Raw genomic sequence first — 23,127 nt, 5'->3', positions numbered from 1 at the left:
GTTATTTATGAATTATATGGTAGAGATTCATTACCTCTTGAAAACTGTTCTGCATAACACTCGTGCTTCTTCACACATCTATCATGATCCGTCAAATACGGGATAAGTTGCGTGCTGCAGATAAATGGTTCTTGCAGAGCCTAAAGCTACAGCATCAATAGGTAGCTAAATTTTCATTCTTGATGTTTGGTCCAGTTCTCTGAAACATACACATAGAACTGAAACTGTTCAATCTGAGTACCAATATTAAATGTGTTATTTTGGGGCTTCAATGATTTGCTGAACTTGATGGAAAGTGAAGGACTGTATAGAAAAAATGGCTGTAAGGTCAACTATCATCATCTGCGCATAACCTTTCAGATACTGCACTAAATATAATCTAAAACACATAAAAGTTTTTATAGAACAAAGTACAGCCACACTGGATCACACTAGCATCATTATCATATGTCACTGGTGTGGCACTTCAACACAATGTGGGAACTACCATGGCTCGTACAATGCTCCGAAGGATACATTGCAATAGCGCAACTATGCTCAATGGCATTTGAACTGTTTCTTGCAATTTACATCTTCTAGCCATGCACTTATTCATTTATGACTTGGATGGTCGTGAAGCCTAAGTGCTTTTCTACCTAGCAATACTGCAAGCTTGTCTGCTGACACTAGCTGCACAAAAGAGCAACAGTAGCTTGTGCTCTAGCAGAACTTGAGGGCGGGTTACAAGTTCTTGCCACACTATAGCTGAGAAATATGAACATACTCCCAAGCTTCAATATCTTAGCCGGTGTAAAGCTGCAATACAGGTACTGCACTTCCTTAATTGCACTGCTTACAGCTGTCAAACTATACCTCTGGTGCTATGCACATTTTGGGGATGGCAAGAAGTTCCACTAGACAAGGCATCAACCACACAGGCATTTAAAACATTGAGTTAAGGGTGTTTAAGACTGGCTAAACACAATTTGCCCCGTGGCTTGGATCTCGATTCCTTTCCCCTCTAGTGTCATTGACTGAAGAGCCACAACAGGAGTAGAGTAGCAATGCTTTGTTGTCTTGCCTGTTTACTAATAGCAAGAAACTACGCTCTAGCGCTGTAGCATAATCAAAGAACAAAAGGTCAAGTTTATTGAGCAAGCTTGATCAACCAGCTCTCCAGTAGTCTGGGCCCCACGTCAGAGGGTATCGTCGTATGGTGTCATGATTACAATAGTGCATGAAGACTACTAGAGGCTGCAATTTCAGTAGAAGGTAGGGGATAACCTTTAATTAAGGGTAAGCCTTTGCTTTTAACAATGATCGCCAAATTTAATCACGATTTCCCACTTCTCCGCCGGTGCAGAAATGCCATCGTCCTTTTAAGATTGACCACATTACAAAAAAGTACGTACGTACGTACAGTCTGTTTCACACTTAGGGGAAAACTCGGAGCGCGTGGCATCGGCGATGCGGCGAGCGCTGGAGTCGCGCGGCGGAAGCAGCTCGCGCAGGCGCAGACGCTCTAGGGGCGGGGTCGTGATCTGCGTCGTCTGCTACGGCGGCGCGCGCTGGCCGCATTGTCGGGAAGACTGCTACGGTTAGAGGCAGTGTGCGTATTCCAGTATTACTGTGGGAACTGAGCCGATATTCCTTATTAAGCGTTGTGCGACGCCAAACTCTGAGCTTTCATTGGCCACATTCGAGTTCTACGAACTTCTTTTGACGACATGCTTCTTTCGTTCTTTCGAAAGGCCGGGGTACTTGAAGCGAAGCGTGGGGGGCGTCCACAGCAGCCGCAACAATGGACAAATCCTCCTCGTCCGTTATGGCCCTTGGTGGACGTCCGCGAAGGGCATCCTTGATGCGCCCTTTTTTCTTGTAGGCCTGCAGTATCCTCTTCACAGCTTTAAGCGACCGTCCTGTCATGGCTGATATCTTCTTTTGAGCATAGTTCCTAGAACACAGTTCAATAATATTCAGTCGTTCTTTCTCCGGTACACGGGCCATGTAAACAAGGCTAACGATTTACCACCGTCCTGGTCAGATGAAAAGGCTGAAATTAAGACCGACAAGCGCCAGCTTTATTCAGATCAATCTTGAATCCTCTAAACCTTCCTGTATCTGTAGAGAGCCGCACCGTTCTTCGATCACCAATGAGCGAAGGAAGGAGACGACGCTGCATTGGCTTTTCAAGGTCATTTACATTTTATCTTCAGTAGTTTAAAGAGCGCCAAATCACCACAAAGTCGACCATCGTCAGCGAGTGGGACGTGCTGCGAATGAACACATGACTTACCGACTCAATTTGCAACTCACTGCCCTCTAGAATGAGCGCTGTCATCGCTGCCGCTGGGGACATGACGAATTACTAAGTGATGTTCGGAGCGTGACGCGTGCATTTCCTCGTCGGCTGGCAGAGCCTGTCTTGTGTAATGAACTATTGTCGAGAAGAAACACTTTCAGCTCAATGCCTTAACCTAACGTATTCTTTTATTCTTATCCGTTTGTTTTATCGTGTTCGACTCGCATAGTCATTATATTGAGTGTGTTGTTTTCCTTTTGCGTCAAATAAAGACCGAGCACGTTGCGCGCACAGTTCGGTGTCCCTTTCTTATTGCAGCGTGTTACGGTAACACATACAGCGAAGAAATATACGTGCGCGCACAAAGTACCCCGGCCTTTCGAAAGAACGAAAGAAGCATGTCGTCAAAAGAAGTTCGTAGAACTCGAATGTGGCCAATGAAAGCTATGAGTTTGGCGTCGCACAACGCTTAATAAGGAATATCAGCTCAGTTCCCGCAGTAACACTGGAATATATATGCACACTGCCTCCCGACCGTAGCACTCTTCCCGACAATGCGGCCAGCGCGCGCCGCCGTAGCAGACGACGCAGATCACGACTCCGCCCCTAGAGCGTCTGCGCCTGCGCGAGCTGCTTCCGCCGCGCGACTCCAGCGCTCGCCGCTTCGCCGATGCAACGCGCTTCGAGTTTTCCCCTAAGTGTGAAACAGACTGTACATGTCCTATACACTGCGGCTGGTCGCGTCGCAATCCCGTGTTACTCTAGTTTTAACGCCCGCGCAATACGTATGTAGCACACAACAATCGGTTTGCTCTGGCGCAGTTTTAGAAGACGATCGTCGTCGTGCTGTTTGCGCATCACAAACGCGTCACACACAACTCGATTGTGCAACACGCGCTGTTCCACCTTGCATCGCTTCGTTCGTGGTCGTGCTGTTTGCGCGAACAAACGCGTCACACACGCAACTCGATTGCTCTGCGCACACCAAACGCCAAAACGCGATGTTCCACCTTCGTTCGTGGTCGTGCTATTTTGCGCATACACATTCGTCACACACGCAACTTAATTGCTCTTTGCACACACCAAGCGCGTCACACACACACACACACACACAGCTTCGATTGCCGTAAAACTCGCTGTTCCACCTTGTATCGCTTCGTTCGTGGTCGTGCTGCTTGCGTGCACGCGCAATGAACCTCCCACCCTGTTGATTGTCTGCTCCGGCGAGTTGGCACAAACCCTGCGCTAGCGCATATTTCTATGGGCCCCGCGCGCGCGCGCATGGGGACTAGGGCATTTCAGGAGCTAGGCGCGTTTTCTACACGACGACTAGGGACCTACGCTCCCCTAGGGCGAAAAGTTACCTAGATATATAGTTCCCGTTGGCGCCGCGGGGGCGGCGCTGCAGTCGACCGGCTGCACAGGCGAGCGAATGTAAATGCGCTTCCCACATGCGTTACCCCGCAGGCCGGCTGAGGCCGGTGAACAATAGAAGGCAGCATCCACGTGACCCTGCGTTCCCGGATGTTGGTTCCCTAAGTTGGTTTCCAATTGTCCCTATGGGGCCACTGAATACCTAGTGTGTCACGTGATTGGGGAGGTTTCTTCCCTGTATTGCTGCCGGATTATCCAACAACCCTAGTGCGTGCAATGTCGGAATGGCGCACGTCTGTGATCGAGCTGCTATCGGCGATGACGATCGTCGCTGCGAATTTTGCAGCAAACTATTCATACTGAGGAAGAACATGCTGCAACACATCAGGAGCGTTCACAAAATGGCCGTGGATGTCAAGAAATTGATGAAATGCGACGTATGTGGCACTTCCCTGCCTACAATGGAGAAGTATTCGGTGCACCAGATCGCTGCGCACAACTTCGAGGCTGATTACGTGCACCTGGTGTTCCGGAACAATAAGGGTGAGGAACAGTTTTATTAAGTTTATTCTCAGTCATCGTGAGCAAATGACGTTTAAACGCAATATTATATCTTGGACTTTTTTTAATTTCTTGTTGCGCAGTGTGCCTCCAAAAAGGCAGTTGTTTATGCTTTGCGGACCTTTGTTTTCTCTTTCTCTATCTGTTTCGCGAAGAGCAGCTTTTGCGCAGGTGCCTAATTTATTTCCTTGGGGTATTTTGAAGTTTGTATCCTCGTTAAATATAATTTGTTTGTTTATCCATCTATAGTATAGTCATGTGTGCGCGCTCCCAGCGATGCGCTACATGACATACGTTTGGCATTGTCTGCCTTCCTGCACAGCAAGTGGAGTGAAATTTGACGTTTGTACATCTTATTTTTTTAAGCGACAGGAGTAAGCTGTTCTGTGTTCTGACGTTGCTCTGTGCCACATACGTGCGTGGCCTAGTCTTCGCGTCAGTGCACGTTGCAATGCGGCAGAGACGCAGAACCGGTACCATACATGAATTTGCGGATGTCGCCGGGATGGTTTCACAGCGTATTGTGGGCAAACTCTTTAGCAGTACATTTCATAGAATAGAGCGAAATGTGACGCTCGCGCAACCCCCCCCCCCCCCCTTTTTTTTTTACTTAAACGAGAGGAGGGATTTGCTCTGCGTTCTGACGTTGCTCTGCGCTACTTGCGTGCGTGGTGTAGTCTTCGCCTCAGTGCAGGCCGCAATAGGTCCGAATGCAGGCCGACGTAGGTCCACGACCACACTTGCAATTGCGGCTGTCAGCGGCTTGGTCTCCCGGCGTACTTTGGGAAAATTCTTTAGTAGTACCACAGTCCCTCAATAGAAGGACTCTGGTTGTAGATTTCATAAAGTAGAGCGAAATTTGACGCACGCGCAATCCTTTTTTCTTTAAGAAGAGTGTGTTAGGAGGCTACTTGGTAAGACATCTTTTTGTGAACTTAAACTGCGCTTGAGAAAAGACACCAACGTAGAAGAAGACAGGACGAACGCAGACTAGCAACTGGTTTATTGAAATCACACATAATGCTGCCTCTTCGAACCAGGCGCATGCCCAAGCCAGATCATAACCGCGTGACGATGGAACACTCCCTCGCCAAGCCCCTATCTACAGTAAAAAATCAAGTTCTTGAAAAGAAAGAGCTTTTCAAGAAGAAACTGAGAGAAGGGATTCACACTGTTCTGGGGCGTAGCTTGCACCATGTGCTCTCAGTTCGTCTTTGTCTTATCGTAACAGCATTGCTATGAATGTACAGTCTGATTCAATATTGAGGAAGGAGTGAGCATAGATCATGCTTAAGTTTCATATTTGTTTCTTATTAAAACAAAACTAATATGATAAATTTTTTGAAGTTATGGCGCATTGCATTTGAAATTCAATTTTAACATAAATTTGAGCAATATCAAGGGTGACCTCATGACACAGTAGAGTTGAAGGTGAGGGAGTAAAATAAATGCTACGTTAGCCCGTGTCCAAAGCCTTCAGAGTGATTATTTTTGTTTGCATCTCTCTCCCAATAGTACTTGTCACTATCTAATGCTATTTTGTGCTTTTATTACAGAATTTCATGAATGGAAAGCAGAAGAAGAGGGTAGCCAAAACTTCTGGTTCATTTTGCCCAGGGACCCCAAAAAGCTGGCCAGTGGAGAAACAAGGATCCACTATTACTGTAATAGATCAGGCGAGGCAAGGAAAAAGGAAGGTCATAGTGACCGTCGGGAGAAAAGTCAGGGGAGCTGTAGGTCTGGTAAGATATGTCTTTCATTTATTACCGTCACAATTACCGTCCGACACCTGAAGGCACCACCATAAAAGTCAGGTATCAAAGAAACCATTACGGTCATAAACCAGAAATTCAGCACTTGAGAATGAGTGACAAGGAAAAGGCCAGCGTAGCAGAGAACCTAGAAAGGGGTGTGCCCATGAAAACCATTCTAAAGCGAGTAAGAACATCTGTGGCATCCAAGCTGAGGCCCGTGCACTTGGCAGAGTGCTCAACCCTGCATAACATCAAACAGCAGTTTAACATTGCTGCTCCTAAACATTGTCACACTAGTGACGCTGTCAGTGTAGACATGTGGGTGCTTGTGATGAAAGAAAAAGGTGAAACACTTGTCCGCCTGTACAAGGCACAAGGTGCAGTGGACCCAAGTGGTACATTTCCTTCAGCAGACTTTGCTCTTGTTCTGATGACAGAGTCTCAGAAGGAGCTACTAGAAAAATTGGGCTCTGCAGGTACTGTATGTCTTGACTCCACACATGGAACTACAGAGTACCAGTTTGAGCTGACCACTCTTCTGGTGCTAGATAAAATAGGATCAGGTGTAGCTATAGCTTATTTCATCTGCAACCGGATGAACGAGCAAACTTTGACAGCATTCTTCAAATATCTGGAGTCGGCCATGGCCAAAAAAGTGGCTGCTAAGACATTGATATCTGATGATGCGTCGCAATTCTACAAAGCATGGTCCATGGTCATGGGTGCCGCAAAACAGAAACTTCTCAGTGCCTGGCATATGGATAACAATTGGCGTAAGAAGATACTCGAGTGTGTAGAGAAACAGCTAAGGCCACATGTTTACCATAGTGTGTGGCTACTATTAGAGTTCCTCGCGGAAAAGGCATTTGAAGATTATTTTAAGCAATTCCTTTCTAGTGAGGAAGAAAAACTGAGGGACTTCCTGAAGTACTTCAATGACCACTATGCAGTTAGGCCGCAAGAGTGGGCCTATTGCTTTAGGATTAGAGCAGCTGTCAACACTAACATGCACCTTGAGAGCAAGCGCAGGACGTTAAAGCATACTATGCTGGAGAGAAAACAGAATAAGCATGGTGACAAACTTATTTCTGCCCTCATGGACTTGACAAATCATTTTTTAATGAAAAGGGCTATCCAGATGATGAAAGGGGCAAAGGGTAAGAAGCTGAGCAGAATTCAGAAGAACCACAGGTCTGGCAGGGAAATGGCAGCTTGTGCCAAATTAAATGAAGATGGCTGTGCCAAATTAAATGAAGATGGCATATAGACTGTGCCATCTCAGTCTATTAAAGGGCTCTCATATAAAGTGTCAAAAGTGGGAGATGGTGCTTGCTGTCCTTTGAGGTGTAAGGAATGTGCAGTGTGTGTGCATACTTACATGTGCACTTGCTGTGACCATCTTATACACTTTACAGTGTGCAAGCACATTCACTGTGTGGTCATCGCTAATCCAACTAGCAGCAACAAGGCCCATGAGAGCTCACCCGAAGAAGCATGTGAGGCAAGTCGGGCATTGCACATTGTACAGAGTATAACAAAGCTGGAAGCAGCCAAAGCAGTGTAAAGCTCAGCACTCTTAAGAGCAAAAATGGACTCGGTCAGACAGGCAATATCAGATGGTGAAGTCTCTGAGGGTGTGGCTGAGAAGGCAAACAATTTGTTTGAGCCAGTTTTCATGCTTGTTGAAAGTGAAAGTGACCCAAAAAGAAAGATGCCAGACCATTCAAATGAACCAGCCAACAAAAAAGTTGTGCACCTGTTAAGATTTCACTCTACAAAAAACCCTAGATTGTCGCAGCCATCATCTAGCCTTTCAAGGCCCACTGAAGCTCAAAAGGAAGTCCTTAAATAACAGCTTAGGGACAGCAACATAGAAACAAGAGATAACCATGTCAGCAGGGCACGATTACTGGTAACAAGCCTCCAGTGCAGTTAGGAAGAGAGAAGTGGTGCAGTAGTGCTGTGCTGTCATGCCTGTCAAGACTATGCAGAAAGCTTTAGGCCACTCTACATATAAGACCAGTTTTATATTGCATCCCTTATGGTGCATCTCTTACTTGAGTAGGCATAATAACAATTGGCAATGCTTCCTTACACATTTAATATTTTTCTTTTTTTTCTTTTGGAAGAGTAGCCTTCGAAGAATAATCTACAACAGTGCTCCTACCTTCTCTTTCACTGTCTCCCCATTTCTTTTCTACACTTCAACTTCATTACCCCCCGTGGTTGCTCAGTGGCTATGGTGTTAGGCTGCTGAGCACGAGGTTGCGGGATCGAATCCCGGCCACGGCGGCCGCATTTCGATGGGGGCGAAATGCGAAAACACCCGTGTACTTATATTTAGGTGCACGTTAAAGAACCCCAGGTGGTCAAAGTTTCCGGAGTCCTCCACTACGGCGTGCCTCATAATCAGCAAGTGGTTTTGGCACGTAAAACCCCATCATTTAATTTAATTTTTTTTTCAACTTCATTCTACGCACTTTCTTATTCTCCTCTTCATCCTACATTGAGGGTGTGGGAAAGTGAGCTAAGCGTGCATAAAGATTGCTGTGCCGAACTTAATTGCGGCACTGACGAAAACAAATCTTTGTCAAAAGGTTCACTCCAGCTACATTCCCCCTCCAAACACTGTTTATCACTTCAAGCCTTCATATTCCTGTGAGCTTTTGTCTTGTTTAACAGTTGTAACAGTCATACTATTTATTACTATCAATAGCCAGCATACATTTAGCACTGCAAAGGGCTGTTTAGAAGATGTGCGAGTTTCTACTTCCCTTATGATAAATACTCCAGACATTCAGTCTTTATTTTATGAAAATCTTTCAAACATTGCCAGTGATGACCACCATATAGGTTAATGTCGGCATGGGACTGAGGCTTTCCCGCAAAAAGAACAGTTATGTTGTGCTCATATCATGTGACTGGCAGTTTCTGCTGTAATTTTTGCACTTGTCAACTGCACTGTGAAGAGTTCATTTCTGTGAATATGTGCTGGCCTGATTCTTCTTGTTCACGCATTTCAGATCTTGTGCTATGAGATGAGGAGGTGTAAAATAAAAACACCGTGTAGATTTCACAATGCCTTTAAGAAACCACGCAAAGCTTGGAGATGAAGCATTACATGCACCTTGAACCAAGTGTCTGGACACAGCGAGTGAAAGTTGTTTTGTCATGAGCGAGGGTGTCGGTGTTACTTGTAACTACCTTTAAATAAAAGTTTGTTTCAAAACAGTGGCTCAACTCTGTGTTTCCCCGGTAAAAAACAAAACCATTGGGATTTACAATTCGCTTTTTAAACATAATTGAACAACATGAATAAAAAAAAACTTGATGAATCAAGATATAAGCTTGCCATACCATGGAAACACTTGAAACTCCTTTTGAGAAGCTTACTCATACACGAACACACTATAGCAATTATTTTCAATCGTATACCCACAATTTGCCGTGTCACCACGTCAAGTTTCAAGGCATTTTTTTAGACTCCAGGAAGCTATATGCCTAATTCTATCCATTGTTTACTGCATTGCATTTGATTTTCTATAACAAATAAAATTGAATTCTCCATTGATTGCGCCGACGCTCACGTTATAATTATATGCTATTATTATTGACTAGTCATATATTTTCTTGGCGGGTGGGGGCTGCACTGGTGGCGTTCTACGAATTTGCGCCGCGTGTTTGTGCGGGTAAGCTTAAGTGCAGAATTTTTTTTGCGCGTTATGAAAACAATGCACTGCAGGTATTTTAATTAATGCAACGAGCTGTATGAAATATCGGTCTAGGGGTTGGAAACGTCGTTATAGAGAATCCCGACGATTTTTCTTTTGCGTGTGTGTATTTGGAGTTGATTCACAGTTTTATTTGTTTATTTTGGCAACATTGCGCCAATTGCGCTTCCATAGAATAAAGAAACGCGCTTCCACGCGCTTGCCGACTCGATCGCAAGGGGACAGCCTGATCAACATCAATATCAGCAGCAATGGCGGATTTGCGCTTGCCATGGCGCTTGCAAGGTTTTCAATAGTTTTCGACTATTAAGTGATGCTTTTGCTATTTTAACGTGTGGAGGTTCATTGTACGTCTGTTTTTTCAAGTTTGGCATGTGTTTTAACACATGTGAAGGTGTAGTCTTTTCTTCTTCAGCGGATATTTGTACAAGACCCCGTTCACCGTCTATCAGGTAAGATGTGTACGTATGCTACACGCAATCGTAGTGCTTCACTAAGCCACAGTGCACTACAAAGTTAAGCATGAGCGGTACACAAAATTCACAAGTTCTTAGTATTGCCAAGAACAACCATTGCTTGGTGAAGTTCTCACAGGCGTTGTAGAAGTTGTTGGGCGCGGCAGTGCTGAACGTAGCGTTAGCGGCTTAAATCGTGTTTTTTACTAGTAACAACGTGTCACTATTTCATATTATTGGCGGCGTCTCCAGGACACCAAATCGGTAACGGGGACACCAGAGCTAGAACGCGGACTCGTCCATGGGTTGGGGCTCGCCGAGGCCTGCGCGTGCTAGTAGTATATCTTGATGTCTGTAGGCTGTGTGTAAGTCGTACTTTCCGAATTTTCTGACGCATTTTAAGATCAGCTGTCCGCTTTCGCGGACAAGGCTGAAGTCAGGGTGGTCCGTGAGTTGGGGCAACATAACCTGCTTCCAGTTTGGGACCGCCCTGCTTCCAGTTTTGATCCCTCCGCTGCCCCTTGGGTACCCTGCCGCCTCCTTGATTATAATCTAATGCTCTCCTGAGGCCTCTGCCGGTTACATGTGCCCTCCTGGAGCACTACTTGTAAATGAATCCGATCTATCGTCGCAACGAAAAAAGCGCCCCGCGACTTCTACAACACCAGTCAGAACCTTGCCCATTGGTTTACATATGTGTGGCCGCAAATATCTGAAACTTAATGCCAGTTCAACAGGTTTGTTGGCAAGGGTGTCAGGTCGTTGCTTTGTGTTGAATCGGCCTTTTCTCAATTCTTAAGAATTTAATTGGAATGCACTTGACCAGTGCTGCTTTGTGGTGCTTGCCACCAGTCCCTTGGACAGGGAAGACATATGAGAATCCCTGTGCATACACTTTATCCGCAGTAGTGTGACCGCTTCCTTTGGGAAACTACCACGTTAGCGATATTGTGAGCGCAATGTGACTTTCCTTCATCTTCCTCATCCGTACGTAGTGTGTCGCTTCTTCCTCGCCATAGCTCTAGCTCGGCAAGAATAAAGCGGTTCCTTAGAAGTGGTAAAGGTGCTGGGGTTCTGCATACCAAGGACGTATAAGGTAACAGTGTTTGTGCCTTTAATATGTCTCATTCAATCATTTTGAGACGTGGTGGTGTTCATGCGTTAGCACAGTGCAAGGACATCCACAATGTAAGAGGTACATGATTCTCGAATTGTATACTCTCTCTGGGCTTTTCTCGCGACCTCAGCACAAGTAGTGGGAGCATCAAAAAACTGACAAAGCTGGTGCATGAATGTTGCCCAGTGTTGGTGTTCCTTGGTGTTGAAATTATCCTTCCTTTCTCTAAATCCAAGGGCGAGATCTTGCATTCTGAATGTTTGCTTGCGCTCTCATTATTCGCCTTCACCGTGCTTTCGTCAGCGGTCGTCTGCTTGGTGAAGCGGGAGCGCCTATTGAACACTGCCTACTCACTGATGTAGAAGGTGAAGCAAACAGTCAGAAAGCTAGAAGCTTGCGCAATCTCATCCCAGGTTTTTAATCCAGTTTGACATTGAAGCATCCTGGTAGTATTAAAGTACTTTAGAAAGAGGTTCCAGAAGCATTGCCAAGTTTGCCACTTGGTGAAATTTGTAGTTTGGAAACAATTTAGGCTCTTAGCATGATTAGTAGTGAACAGAGGTTTTCACATGGCGATTGGTGTTGTCCAAATGCATGAAGAGGTCACAGTACGAGTACTTAAGCTGATAGTGTCGGGTAACCATAACCATAACCAGCAGGGGCCCCGTAACAGTGTCCCCTTTAACTTCAGATATGCTTCACTGCATGATGCTAAATATGCTTCGCCGCATAACACGACTCTGCTGCAGTGAAGGTGACTTAAACCGACAACAGCCGAGAAGGTGCAAACAGCACTGCGCTGCCTGGTTCTTGCTGTTGGCCTTTTCTTCTTTTCACAGTGTCCTTACTGTAAGTGCACTCCAGAGTTACAATGCAGGAATATGCATGTGTGCATAAGCTTTCATTCAAGAGTAACTCATGATCATGAGTTACGTCATCATGGTTTCGTACCATGTCACGGCATCATAAGTGAGACATAATAAAGAAGCCCTCAAAGTCTGCGGGAGAGACTAATCTTTTGTGCGAGATTGTGCTATCCTTGCTGCACGCAGTGCAATATTATATGACTCTCATGTCTATGGTGGCATTGTCGATTATGAATGTTTCCTTACTGCGTTAAAAAAATGTGTAGTGCATCTTTCAGATAATAATGGCATTATAGCTTCAGAGTTGTTCAAGTTTGGGGTACTTGTTCACTAAAAGTACATTATCAGAAAAGCTTTAGAATGTCTAGGTCATAATTGCATTTGAAGAACTAAGTCTTCCTACACATAGCAATTGGTAGCTTACTGTGTAATGTTGAAGGTGGTTTTTATTCATAGGCCCTACGCAGAGAGCAGCAACACAATGCCTGGCATGTGACCAGGGTTCGTCACAGTGTTTGCATTTCCAGTGCTCGTAACTGATTCCAAGCATAAATTTGCTTTATGAATTCTTTGTAGACAAAAGGTGCTTGAATATTGGTTGCATGAAATGCTCCAATGCACACTGTATATGTACAGGGTGTCTTTTATTACCATACAGATTTTCTTGTTTTAAAGTTATGAGCGCAGCAAATGTGGCATTCTTGCAGAGGAATTCCTCTATTTTGGAACTCCACAAATTTGGAGGCAGTCACATTTTATAGCACTCTCATTTCTTACAAATCTTGAAAGTTGCACCTAATTCAAGATATTCATCATTGAATTTCACTGGTAAATCGAGGCAATATTGGAACCGAGTGTGCTGGGAGCGCAGAAAAGAAGGTCCCGCTACCTCATCAGATGGAAACACCCCCGACAACAGGCTCGAGAAAGTCTGAAACAACATCTTGGCCAGTCATTGTAGCAGCTGATACGACACACTTTGCCTGGCAAGCATGTGCATCAGTGTGCCGTGTCAGGCTATCATTTAAGCTTTGTCCCACACTTCTTGACAGGGCACTGCCGCCTGATGTGGAGCAGGATGCACCAAGTTTCGATTGTACTCAATTGAGCGCCATAATGAATATTTAAAGATAAGTGCAATTTTCGAGACTTTGCCTGGCAAGCATGTGCATCAGTGTGCCGTGTCAGGCTATCATTTAAGCTTTGTCCCACACTTCTTGACAGGGCACTGCCGCCTGATGTGGAGCAGGATGCACCAAGTTTTGATAGTACTCAATTGAGCGCCATAATGAATATTTCAAAATAAGTGCAATTTTCGAGATTTCGAAAAAGAAAGGGTGTGCGTTCACATGTTACTTCCTCCAAATATGCCATTTAGAAGGTTGCCGCCAAGTTACTAATAAAAAAGTGACTGAATTTTTTAATATTAATTTTCTGAAACTCGCATTAGCAGCAAAGTGTGTCCTCGTCACCCAGAAACTCCTTTGCAAGAACGACAGGCTCTCTGTGCTCAAAACTTTTTGCTAAATAGCTGCATGGTTAAAAAAAAAACTAGATATGCATAATTGTTAATGTATGAAAATCGTACACTATCACTTTTCAAAATTTTTGTCCTATGCAACACCAGAAAAATTGGAAATAGAAGCTTCAGGTGACCTATCTGATGTGGAAGTTGCATGGCCATATTATTGTTTAAATTTTTCGCTATTACCTTTTACTGTGATGTCGCCACTGCAGCAGCTCGATGGCTGTGGCTTTTCATTCCAGGTCACAAAGCTGCACCCAGGTAGAGGCAGAATCCAAAAATGCTTGTGTACTTAAGTATAGCTGCACATTACAGAATCCGAGGCCCTCAAGATTTATCCGTAGCCCTCGTGTAGTCCACGAGTTCCATATTTTTTATTGGGATTGAAGAGTAACGTTTGTGCTGTATCCCTCCATTTCAGACTAAATAATGTGCATGCAAAATTATATCTTCATTACTTTACACCATTGCATCAATATCTGTTGTGCGTTGATTTTCTGATGTCCTTGCATTTGCTATAGCAAGGATTTTTAAAAATCAGCCACAAAAGAAAAAAAAATGGTCAAGCAACGAAGTGGTGTGTAGCAACTCCCTTTTTTTGTAATCGGCGGCAAGTTTTGCACTCGTGTGTTAGCAACACTGTTTCGCCAGTTGTGTACTTCAAAAGAAGTGTTACCTTTCTGCTTTGGAACTTTGTGGTTTTGTTCTGCCAGCTGCTTGACCAACACAAGCAAAATGTACTTTGGATATTCCACAAATTCATTCTGTATGCATTTGGTACAATAAAATTTGTTTCAAGAATGGACAAATGCAGAGATGGTTAATTGAAAACTGCAACATGCCGAGTTTCATGCTTCATTAATTTTCTCAGCCCCAAAGAAAGCATGCGAGGTTTGAAAATGTATCATGTGACATTAGTGCACTCGGTCTAGAGGACTGATTAATGCTGCACATACAGTGAACATGGTGGCCATGACCATCCCTCATGAATTGGCATTCCCTGCCTAAACCACCTCACCAAGACAGCTTGTTAACAGCAAGAAAGCTGACGGGGCTTCCAAGAATTTCTATGCACTATTTATTACGATCGCCCTACTGGAATTGCTCCATTGCTTTGCTGACAATTGTCTTGACAAAAGTGGAAGCCGAATCGGTTGAGGTCGATCAGTTTTATTTACATACAACCTATTATAAAGTGGACCTTTCTTCGCCTCTTCAACTGTTCCCACAGCTGCTGCTGCCATCTTGCACGCCACATCGAGGAGGAGGGCAATGTACATGGCAGGTGCATGGGAGGATTTTCCAAGGAACGCTGGAAAGCTGTAATCAGATTGTGGGCAAAGTTAAAAACTTAAATACAAAAAGGGTGTAGAGTATTGTAACCTTGTACATGTTGATCACACCACATGTTTCAGCTACAGCTATAAGTGCCTTGTCTCATCAACCAAGCTACAGTTCTTGCAATGTTACACTTTGTGATACTCAGTATGAATTGATAAGACTAGCTGCTATTCTAGTGGTTGTGCAGGCCACAAGGGAACAGTGCCTGGCCTTTGTGCTTGTATGTGTCAATTTCTCTCTTTCAGTCTCGCCCAAGCCACACCAAAATGTTATCCACAAGTGTCGTGCCAAAATGGCCTGGCGACATTTCGTATTAAGCCATTTGACCCATTTATTGCACTGATGCACACAGTGCAACCAAATGAAGGAAATGACATCGCCTAGGTGATTATTAAATTACCCTTCTAAAATACCACAAGAGGAATTTTGCTGTGGCAAGAGCCTTAGCAAAACCATAAGAGACAAAAATGAAGGAAAAGCGACACCTTCAAGTTCCCGCACCGACTCACCATGAGAAGCACGAATTTTGGCAGTGTCTGCTTGAGCTTAGTTATTTGGAGATGCATGCAGTTGAATGCTTTTACAAGCATTGAGATGCCCCACTATGCTAGCTTGCCTTTTATGGCTATAGAAAGTTGTATACTGCCACAAGTCTGCCTATTCTTCCAATTGGAATCTATATTGAAGCTGCTTTGAGCAACGGGCAGTATTCTATTTCAGCGCTAATGATACATTGACAGTAGTGTGCCTGGAAGGAATAGACAAAAGCATTGCAGAAGCTGCAGCACTTTGTGCTCGCTGAATGATCATACGAGAAGGTAAAGATGCCATCAGAAAGCATCCTTCGTATAGAGTCTCTTTAAAAGAAAAATACTACATCTAGACATGGTGACAGTTGTGGTGGCAAACTAAAAATATTATAATGATAGTTCAAGGTGTGGTATGGCATGTTTATGCTATTTCTGAAAAAAATAAACACGGCAAGTGTGTCCATGCCAACAATTGAGACAGGATGTGCAGATGCAAAGCTGCAATACAGCACCACGGCGTCAAAAGGACAGTATGCAAGTGGTGGTCCAGCATCAAAACTTCAATGTCCCTACACTACAACACTGGGAGGCCATGCTGCATGACAGAAGCCTGTGTGGCCAGCATGCGCTGCTCTGTCGGGCACAGGACGTGGCAGCAACTATTTCTCCTAAGGATTCAATAAACGGATTTCTCTACCTCACCCGCCATGCGATGCGCCGTGTGAGGGAACGACAGTGCCACTACTCTCACAGGATATGGATGGTGCACAACACCACCTTGAGCATCGGAGCGCACGTCTGCCTATGAGCTCTGTGTACTACGAACACAAGTGGTGCATGCAAGGTAACATTTAACATATCACTGCCAAATGCCATCAATGAACACAAGCAGCAAAGAAAGCTGCTTACATAATTTTCACAGTGTGTCGGATCTGCATATTTTTTACATCCTGTCTGCATGCCGCATTGTTCATTTGTTCGTCACTGCTAAAAAGTGCATAGTTGCATGGTACTTTTTTCGATTTTGTGCACTTTCTTTTGTCCTGAAAAAATAACCACAGCAGCTATCTTCATAAAAATAAAGCAGTTAGATGTTTCTCAATGAGCCGTAAGTATTAAAGTTGCTCAATAGGGTAGTCTACTGAATTGATTGTATTTGAGTACTGCAGGTCTAGTTGTTTCTTTGTGCCTCGGCACTAGTTAGCTGAAACACCCTGTATACTGGACGGCTTGCCTGGCTGCCCGCACCGCCGAGGCGGAGCATCTAACGTTTTCGTGGCGCACTTGTCACCGTCTCGTGGCACCGGTCGTCCATCCTTATCGTGCAGCACACGCCAGCGTCGTCTGGTGTTCTGATTGGCCGCCGCAAATCGGACAGCTCTGGCGGGCGGGAAAAGTCGTCCGCAAGCGATCGGGCTTGCCGCCTCGTTTAACGCCTACTTTTATCCCCTGGCCAAGAGCTTTGCCCGGTTTAGCCGCTCCGTCTTTGGTGTGAACGTGCCTTTAGAGTAAAAAATCAACAGCTTACGCTTCCACATTTTTTGCTTGGTAGCTGCATTCAATTTGCTTGCTCCTCGTCTTTTAGATGTCTAGGCTCCCCACATTTTAACGTGGCTGAATAGTGCACAAATCAGAAAGACGAGTTTCTGTGGCCTAGCCTTCTCACACTTGCAAGGATACCAGCCAAAGTTGACCTATTTTTCTTATGGGGTGCCCACTGATTATGAGGATGCTGACATCGAAGGATCTCAAGTGGTTCTCTAGCATTTTGGTGACAGAATACAGTAATGCCGAGCTACAACGGACTTGATATCTGTCAGCACCAATGAACGCAGTAGTTAGTAGTCTCACTAAATTGAGAGTTCAGCCCAACAGCAGATGGACACCAGTGGTTTGAATCCCCATGTTGGCAAATTTAACTGGCTGAAATCAAGCATCTAAATGACACGCACTTAGTTCCATCCCTTCAATCTGTGAGCATAATGAAGATCAAAGGTCAGGTTATGTGGCTGCAGCACCTTCTGTTCATGCAGCATACTTTACTTTTCTTTACCAAGACACTTAGCATGCACATACCTTGTGTGCAAGCCACATCTATTTACAACAGAAACAGCGCTTTCCAATCGTGAGCAAAAGTTTGGAGGTAAAATATGGTAGAATTTTTTGTCCAGCCAACGCATGCACGCTGAAATCCAAGTGGTACAGCCAATATGTGCCTGTTCAATCACTGCAATGCATTGAGACACTTCGAACAACGCACAGCTGTACCAGAAAAAGTTTAGATGTTTTTCACTAATGCAAGCTTTCGAGTAGCTCGAACGTAAAGTGGCCTGTGTGTTATTGCTATTCAGCCGGAGTGCATTAGGAGCCAGTCAAATTGGTAAAACATGAAGTCAATGTGCACACAAAGACTACGTGTACCCTTGCATGACACTTTGTGCCACAGGTAGCTAACAGCTTCCAATTCACAGTCCTTGTAATATGCTTGTGGCCGCCATCTACAGTGATCTATTTGATTTAATGGGGATGTGTATGTTGGCTGAAAACAAGAAAATATGCTAGAAAATATATTAACACCGATGGATGCAATATGTCCTTTCCGGTAGTTTCGCAAGGGGGAAACTGTAATTCGAACTTCATGGCAGCTTGCACCGCACAGCTGCACCTCATTTTATATTCTCGCGCATGCATCAGTGTTGCCGCAGCTGTCTATAGTGACACCCTCGCGTGCATTTCTTGTTCAAGCTTTGTTGAAGGGTTTGAAGAAATGAAGGCAGTACGGTGTTGCTCATTTCTCCTTTTAGTATCCTGCTGCTTGCGGAGCATAGTAGCACCTGCAACTCAGTTCTCAATGCGACCTTTGAATAGTGTGTGCATCTTAACCCTTTCATAGACGCAAGCAGAGAACAGGCCGCTTTGTGTCCGAGACATTACTAGTGCTTTTTTTTATGAAGCATTTTTTACATAACGTAAAATCTCAAAGCTGACTACGATTCAGTAATAGCGAAAAGTGGGAATATTACGTCCCACTATACAGCCTCAAGGCCCGTTTCTACCTACTCGTGGTCACCTGTAATGTGATTAGAAGCAGCCAGAGTACCCAGTACATTATACATTGTTTGTGCATGTTTTCATTATACTTACTGAGCATGCTTTGTATGAGAATCCTCAATCAGGGCTTTCCAATATCGCAAGGGTTCTTAGAAAAAAGATGCTTCTTGAAAATTCTTGAGGGCTCATATGTAGCAGCTCGCATATGTAGGAATGCGATTTGTTCGCGATGCTAATAATTTGATCAACTGTTTTGGTAGCTGTGGGTACGAGAAATTTAGACACCTAACCGCACCAAAATTCAGCTATGATGAAAACGCGGAATTTCGATAAAAAAAGTCCATTTGCCGCTGTGGTGGTTTGAAGGAAGGCGACAGAATAAACTAAACATTGTAGAAAGGGAAGTAAACAATCTGCGCAATCGCTCTATCGCGTTGTTTGACAAAGAAATGGACGAAAAAATGTGCTTAACGTGATTCAGAAACACATCTACACAGGAATGTTCAATGGTAGAAATTACACTTCACCGCTACATAATAGCGAAGTAGCCCTGAAAAGTGGGACCAATATTTTCCGACCGCCCAACAAAGGGTGAAATGCGCACAGTATGTACGGCAACACTTGCTTTATTCACCGCAGTAATGCCACCCTGTAATGGAGACACAACTACGACAAACGGTCCGCATTTCTTCCGCAGCGAGAAAAAGTGAAACATTTTTTACCGAGTCAGAAATAAGCCAAGCGTGTTCCTGACGGTATGTAACGGCATGCCGCTGGAAAAAGGGGGTCCATACCTCGGGGTTCACATTCCGCAGACACGGCATGCGCTTCAGCGTAGCCGTCAATTTGCGGTTGAGCAAGCCACGTTTTTGCATTTTCTATTCCGCATCAGCATCTTCTAGGCAGCGAGGGAGCACCTTGAAAACCAGCACGACGGGGGCCGTCTCGTTGAACAATCAAGGCCTAAAATTTAAAAGAAAACAACTATTAGCGCTTATTGTTTCAAATTTGTGATTTCAGTAGACTTACCTTGATGTTGTCGCACATTTCTTGTGGATCCATGTTGCTTTCAAGGTCGTTAACGCCAACATAAAGAACGGCGAAATCGACACGCTCGAAGCGCATCGTGGAGACAGCTCACGCCAGCCGCACTGCATTGTAGCTAGCAAAACTCAATGTGCAGGCTTTTATAGACTCAATTAGGCGCAGGCGCGACCTATTTAAGAATTTAACCTGACTCACCGACAATCACGCCGCGCAAGGACGGCATGACTGAACACGATCCAGCGAGGCGTAACAAGACCACGTGAACGAACCTACGTGAACCGGCAATGGCCGCATGTGGCTGGCAGAAACCACAGGGATTTAGCAGCAGCACCTAGCAGCGTCTTTCCCTAGGCGTACAAGTACCTATCTGGGGGCAGGGAGTACGCCACTGGCACACGTCACATCCGGTTTGCCTCCAAACCGGGTACAGCCAGCCTGCGGGGAAACGCTTCTTCATTCCCATGGTAGGACAGCGACTGCAGCGCCAGAGTTCCCTCTAGTAATTTTGTAGGAAACTCTATGGATGAAAGAACTTTAGCGTAGACGTACATGAGCGGCCTGATCGATCTGCACGGTCCAGACACTTGGTGCAGCGCTTAACCAGCCAAACAAAGTGCTAATATTGCTCTAACCAAGTGTAAAACATATTAAACATTTATAAAAACAACGTGTTGATGATTACACTCCTGCGAAAAATACACACCAGCAGCAAAGAATACATTTCGTTGCTGCTACTGTGTATGGTAGAGCTCTGTGCCACCAGGTGGCTGCACCGTGCAGACCATTCTATAACCCTTCAAAAGTAGCGCCATTCTTAGATCTTTCCGCCACCCCGCTCACCCTGGCGCGTCCTCCTCCACGCCTCCTGTCGCCCAGCCTCCTCCGCTCCCCCTTTGGCCAATCTGTGTCACGTGGAAGCAGGCGCCGCGCTTTTGTATATTTTTTCTTTTCAGCGCGGAGCAGGCGCCGCGCTTCTGTATATATTTTTCTTTCCAGCGCGCGCCCAGGCCCCGCACACTCTCAAGTTCAACAAATGGCCACAGAGGGCGAAAAATCAATCGAGGCGCGTTTCAGCATAAGCGCGCAAGTGGAGCTACTGTAATTTGGTCGAATAGTTTAATTTGTGCTTTCTCTGCTAGGGGCGCTGAACATGCTGAATTTTTTAATTTACACAAACCATTGACATGAACAATCGAGGTGTCTAAGGATGCTTTTTTACCTCAGACAAATAGGCAGTTGATTTTCTTTTAATTTGATTGTTGAAGCTGCTTTTTAGTCATAGCGTCAAGGTTTTTGTGCTCGATTAACCACCGACAGCCGACAGCCTATTGGTATCGATGTGTTTCCTGGCCGTTGGCGTTCGAATACTACGGCGGTAAAACATTTTCGAAAGCATGCTGGTTTCGTCTGCGAGTCATTACATAGACTTGCTGTAAGAAGGTCTACTCTTGGCAAAGAATAGTGCCTCATTTTGTTTAGGCGTTGACTATCATAATGAATGCGGCGGAGGTTGAGGGAGTACGCTTGAAGGTACGTTTTTATGCCGTTGATCTCCATAACACCGTAAGTACGCAAACCGATGTCGCAGAACACCCTATGCATCATTGTGTGTTCTCCGTCATCGCTTGTTTGCTGTATGCCTACTAATTCTTCATTTCTTCAAGTGTTGTATCCTCCTTTTGTCCTTGTTCTCTTGTGCTTCACTTACAGTATGTCGTTCCGTCAGCTGTAATGCGCATTTGCAAAACCAATACGTTTGATAAGACGCAGTGGTTATCATAATTTCACTACACGTGTATTAAGCTGGCACATGTGGTTCAGATACAGATACCTGTATGCGAACTTGCACGACGTTGATGCGGAGATTAGGATAATTATGACACCCGTAAGGAAGAGGCTGCTGACGGCCGTATAAGCTGTTGCGTTCTTTCCGCCAAACTACCCGGCCTGGTAGTGCTGTAAAGATGCTGTATAAAAGTGACACGCGGTGACAGGGAAATTAATATACTTAGCAGCCGACCGTACGTTTTGTAGCTTAGGTCTTCTTTCTTGTGCGTTTGTGCTACCCTTATTAATGAGCCATCTCTTGACTATGTTCTTGACTATGTAACCGCGTTTGTGTGGATGCGTAGACGTGTGCTTTTTGTTGTACTTGTAAAATGCAAATAAAATATTTTCAGGCTTACTCAATCTTTGGTGTCGTGTGCGTTTATTCCAGTCGAGGCCATCGTGCCACCTGGAAACCGCATTCTGTCAGTAGCCCTACACGAAATGCAACAGCTGGAGCGCGGCGGCACAACTCGCCGTAACGGCGGCGTAATAAACGAAAAACCGCTCGGAATGCCCTTAAAAGTCAGTTCAGAGTATGCCTTAACTCGATATGACTCAGCGCTACATGTATTCTGCTGCGCCTCGATCGTGCTCCCGCCAGTTTGGTTGCTGTGTGGCAAGCGTAGCGCCTACAAATATGTAGGCGCTACGTTTGCTACACAGCAACTAAACTGGCGGGAGCACGATCGAGGCGCAGCAGCCAGAAACCCAGTAAAGCCACAGAACACCTGGTAAAGCGTGTGCAAACCTGGTGAAGCGTGTGCAAAACCCCGTTTCCGTTTCCTGTTGTACAGCGCCACCCGTGGTCACATACTTTAGTTCACGACGCCACCGCTACGCTTATTTCCGTAGCACTGTGGAAGGTACAGTTTCCCTTCTCTAAGTTTGTATAGGTGTTCTGTGGCGCGCCGACCTCCATTGTTGGGCCTGCGCGACGAAAGTACGGCAGGCGGACTGACGGAGTGCGTTGGCGTAATAGAATGTGTAGGGCCAAGAACTTAATTGCGATGCCATGCTGCTGCGCCTTCGGTTGCCGCAACAGACACAGCGAGGGCAAAAAGCTTTTTGCTTTGCCGTCCGGCGGGCGCAACGCAAAAAGAAGTGTGGATTCGCAGGATCGGGCGGGCTGACTTCGAGGAAGTGGCGAAGAACGCACGGCTTAGTGGAGTAAGGGCCACGGCTACTCACAACCTCTCATTTTGAACCTAGTTCACGCCTTCTGCTTCGAAAAAGTGTGTGTTCATGCTCTGTGTGGTTTTTAGCGTGTTGTGTGACTTTTTTTTTCGAATGTGCTCTCTTTGTTTCATGTAGTTTCGTCTTGCGGTGAAATGCACGCATCTGAAGCTGGCCTGTGACATAAAAGCGACTTTATTCAGGGTGTGTTTTGAGCTCCACCAGAAGTTAACACATTCTCGACGCTTTTGCAAGGCTCACTATGACTTACAATGCAGTCTTTTAGCTTCGAATATACGCCCGCATGTATAAAGCTAGGATGCAGGTCGTAGTGGATGGCTCCCGATAACTTTATCTAGCTCGCCTGGGGATGTTTAGCGTGCACTGTGATCGTAGAGTCGTACGTGGGCCGGTAAATTCCTCGTTGGCGTTTCATAATACTCGCGCGGGCGCGCTAGCGCTGCTTTAGAAGTTGGCGCCTCGGCGCGATT

General features: G+C 45.3%; 1 protein-coding gene and 2 long non-coding RNA genes across 5 annotated transcripts; 2 read left to right on the top strand and 1 right to left on the bottom strand.

Moving 5' to 3' along the window:
- Positions 1 to 3,931: 3,931 nt before the first annotated feature.
- Positions 3,932 to 9,204, top strand: LOC140212780 (uncharacterized). 3 transcript variants are annotated; one of them, XM_072286646.1, is made up of 4 exons: positions 3,932 to 4,198; positions 5,773 to 5,958; positions 7,386 to 7,471; positions 8,994 to 9,204. In XM_072286646.1, the coding sequence occupies exons 1-4, from the start codon at positions 3,940 to 3,942 to the stop codon at positions 9,081 to 9,083; spliced, it is 621 nt and encodes a 206-aa protein (XP_072142747.1). In that variant the 5' UTR covers positions 3,932 to 3,939; the 3' UTR covers positions 9,084 to 9,204. The 3 variants fall into 3 exon arrangements, 2 of the variants coding, with proteins under 2 accessions (XP_072142747.1, XP_072142746.1); XR_011892937.1 differs by having other exon boundaries at positions 3,935 to 4,198; positions 5,773 to 7,471; XM_072286645.1 differs by having other exon boundaries at positions 3,935 to 4,198; positions 5,773 to 9,204.
- Positions 9,205 to 11,217: 2,013 nt separating this feature from the next.
- Positions 11,218 to 14,473, top strand: LOC126519642 (uncharacterized). Its single transcript, XR_011892939.1, has 2 exons — positions 11,218 to 11,252; positions 13,907 to 14,473. It is a non-coding gene; the product is annotated as an uncharacterized lncRNA (long non-coding RNA).
- A 345-nt stretch (positions 14,474 to 14,818) lies between these two features.
- Positions 14,819 to 20,078, bottom strand: LOC140216243 (uncharacterized). Its single transcript, XR_011892938.1, has 3 exons — positions 19,616 to 20,078; positions 19,381 to 19,549; positions 14,819 to 14,984 (listed from the first exon to the last, which is right to left on the bottom strand). It is a non-coding gene; the product is annotated as an uncharacterized lncRNA (long non-coding RNA).
- Between the last annotated feature and the right edge of the window lie 3,049 nt (positions 20,079 to 23,127).

This window comes from Dermacentor andersoni, chromosome 2 (genome assembly GCF_023375885.2).
Source record: "Dermacentor andersoni chromosome 2, qqDerAnde1_hic_scaffold, whole genome shotgun sequence".
NCBI lineage: Eukaryota > Metazoa > Arthropoda > Arachnida > Ixodida > Ixodidae > Dermacentor > Dermacentor andersoni.
This window is presented reverse-complemented; position numbering and strand designations above follow the sequence as displayed.

Excerpts from the sequence above, each read along its gene's own strand:
- LOC140212780 (XM_072286645.1), top strand. The coding sequence starts at position 5,966 with ATGTCTTTCATTTATTACCGTCACAATTACCGTCCGACACCTGAAGGC.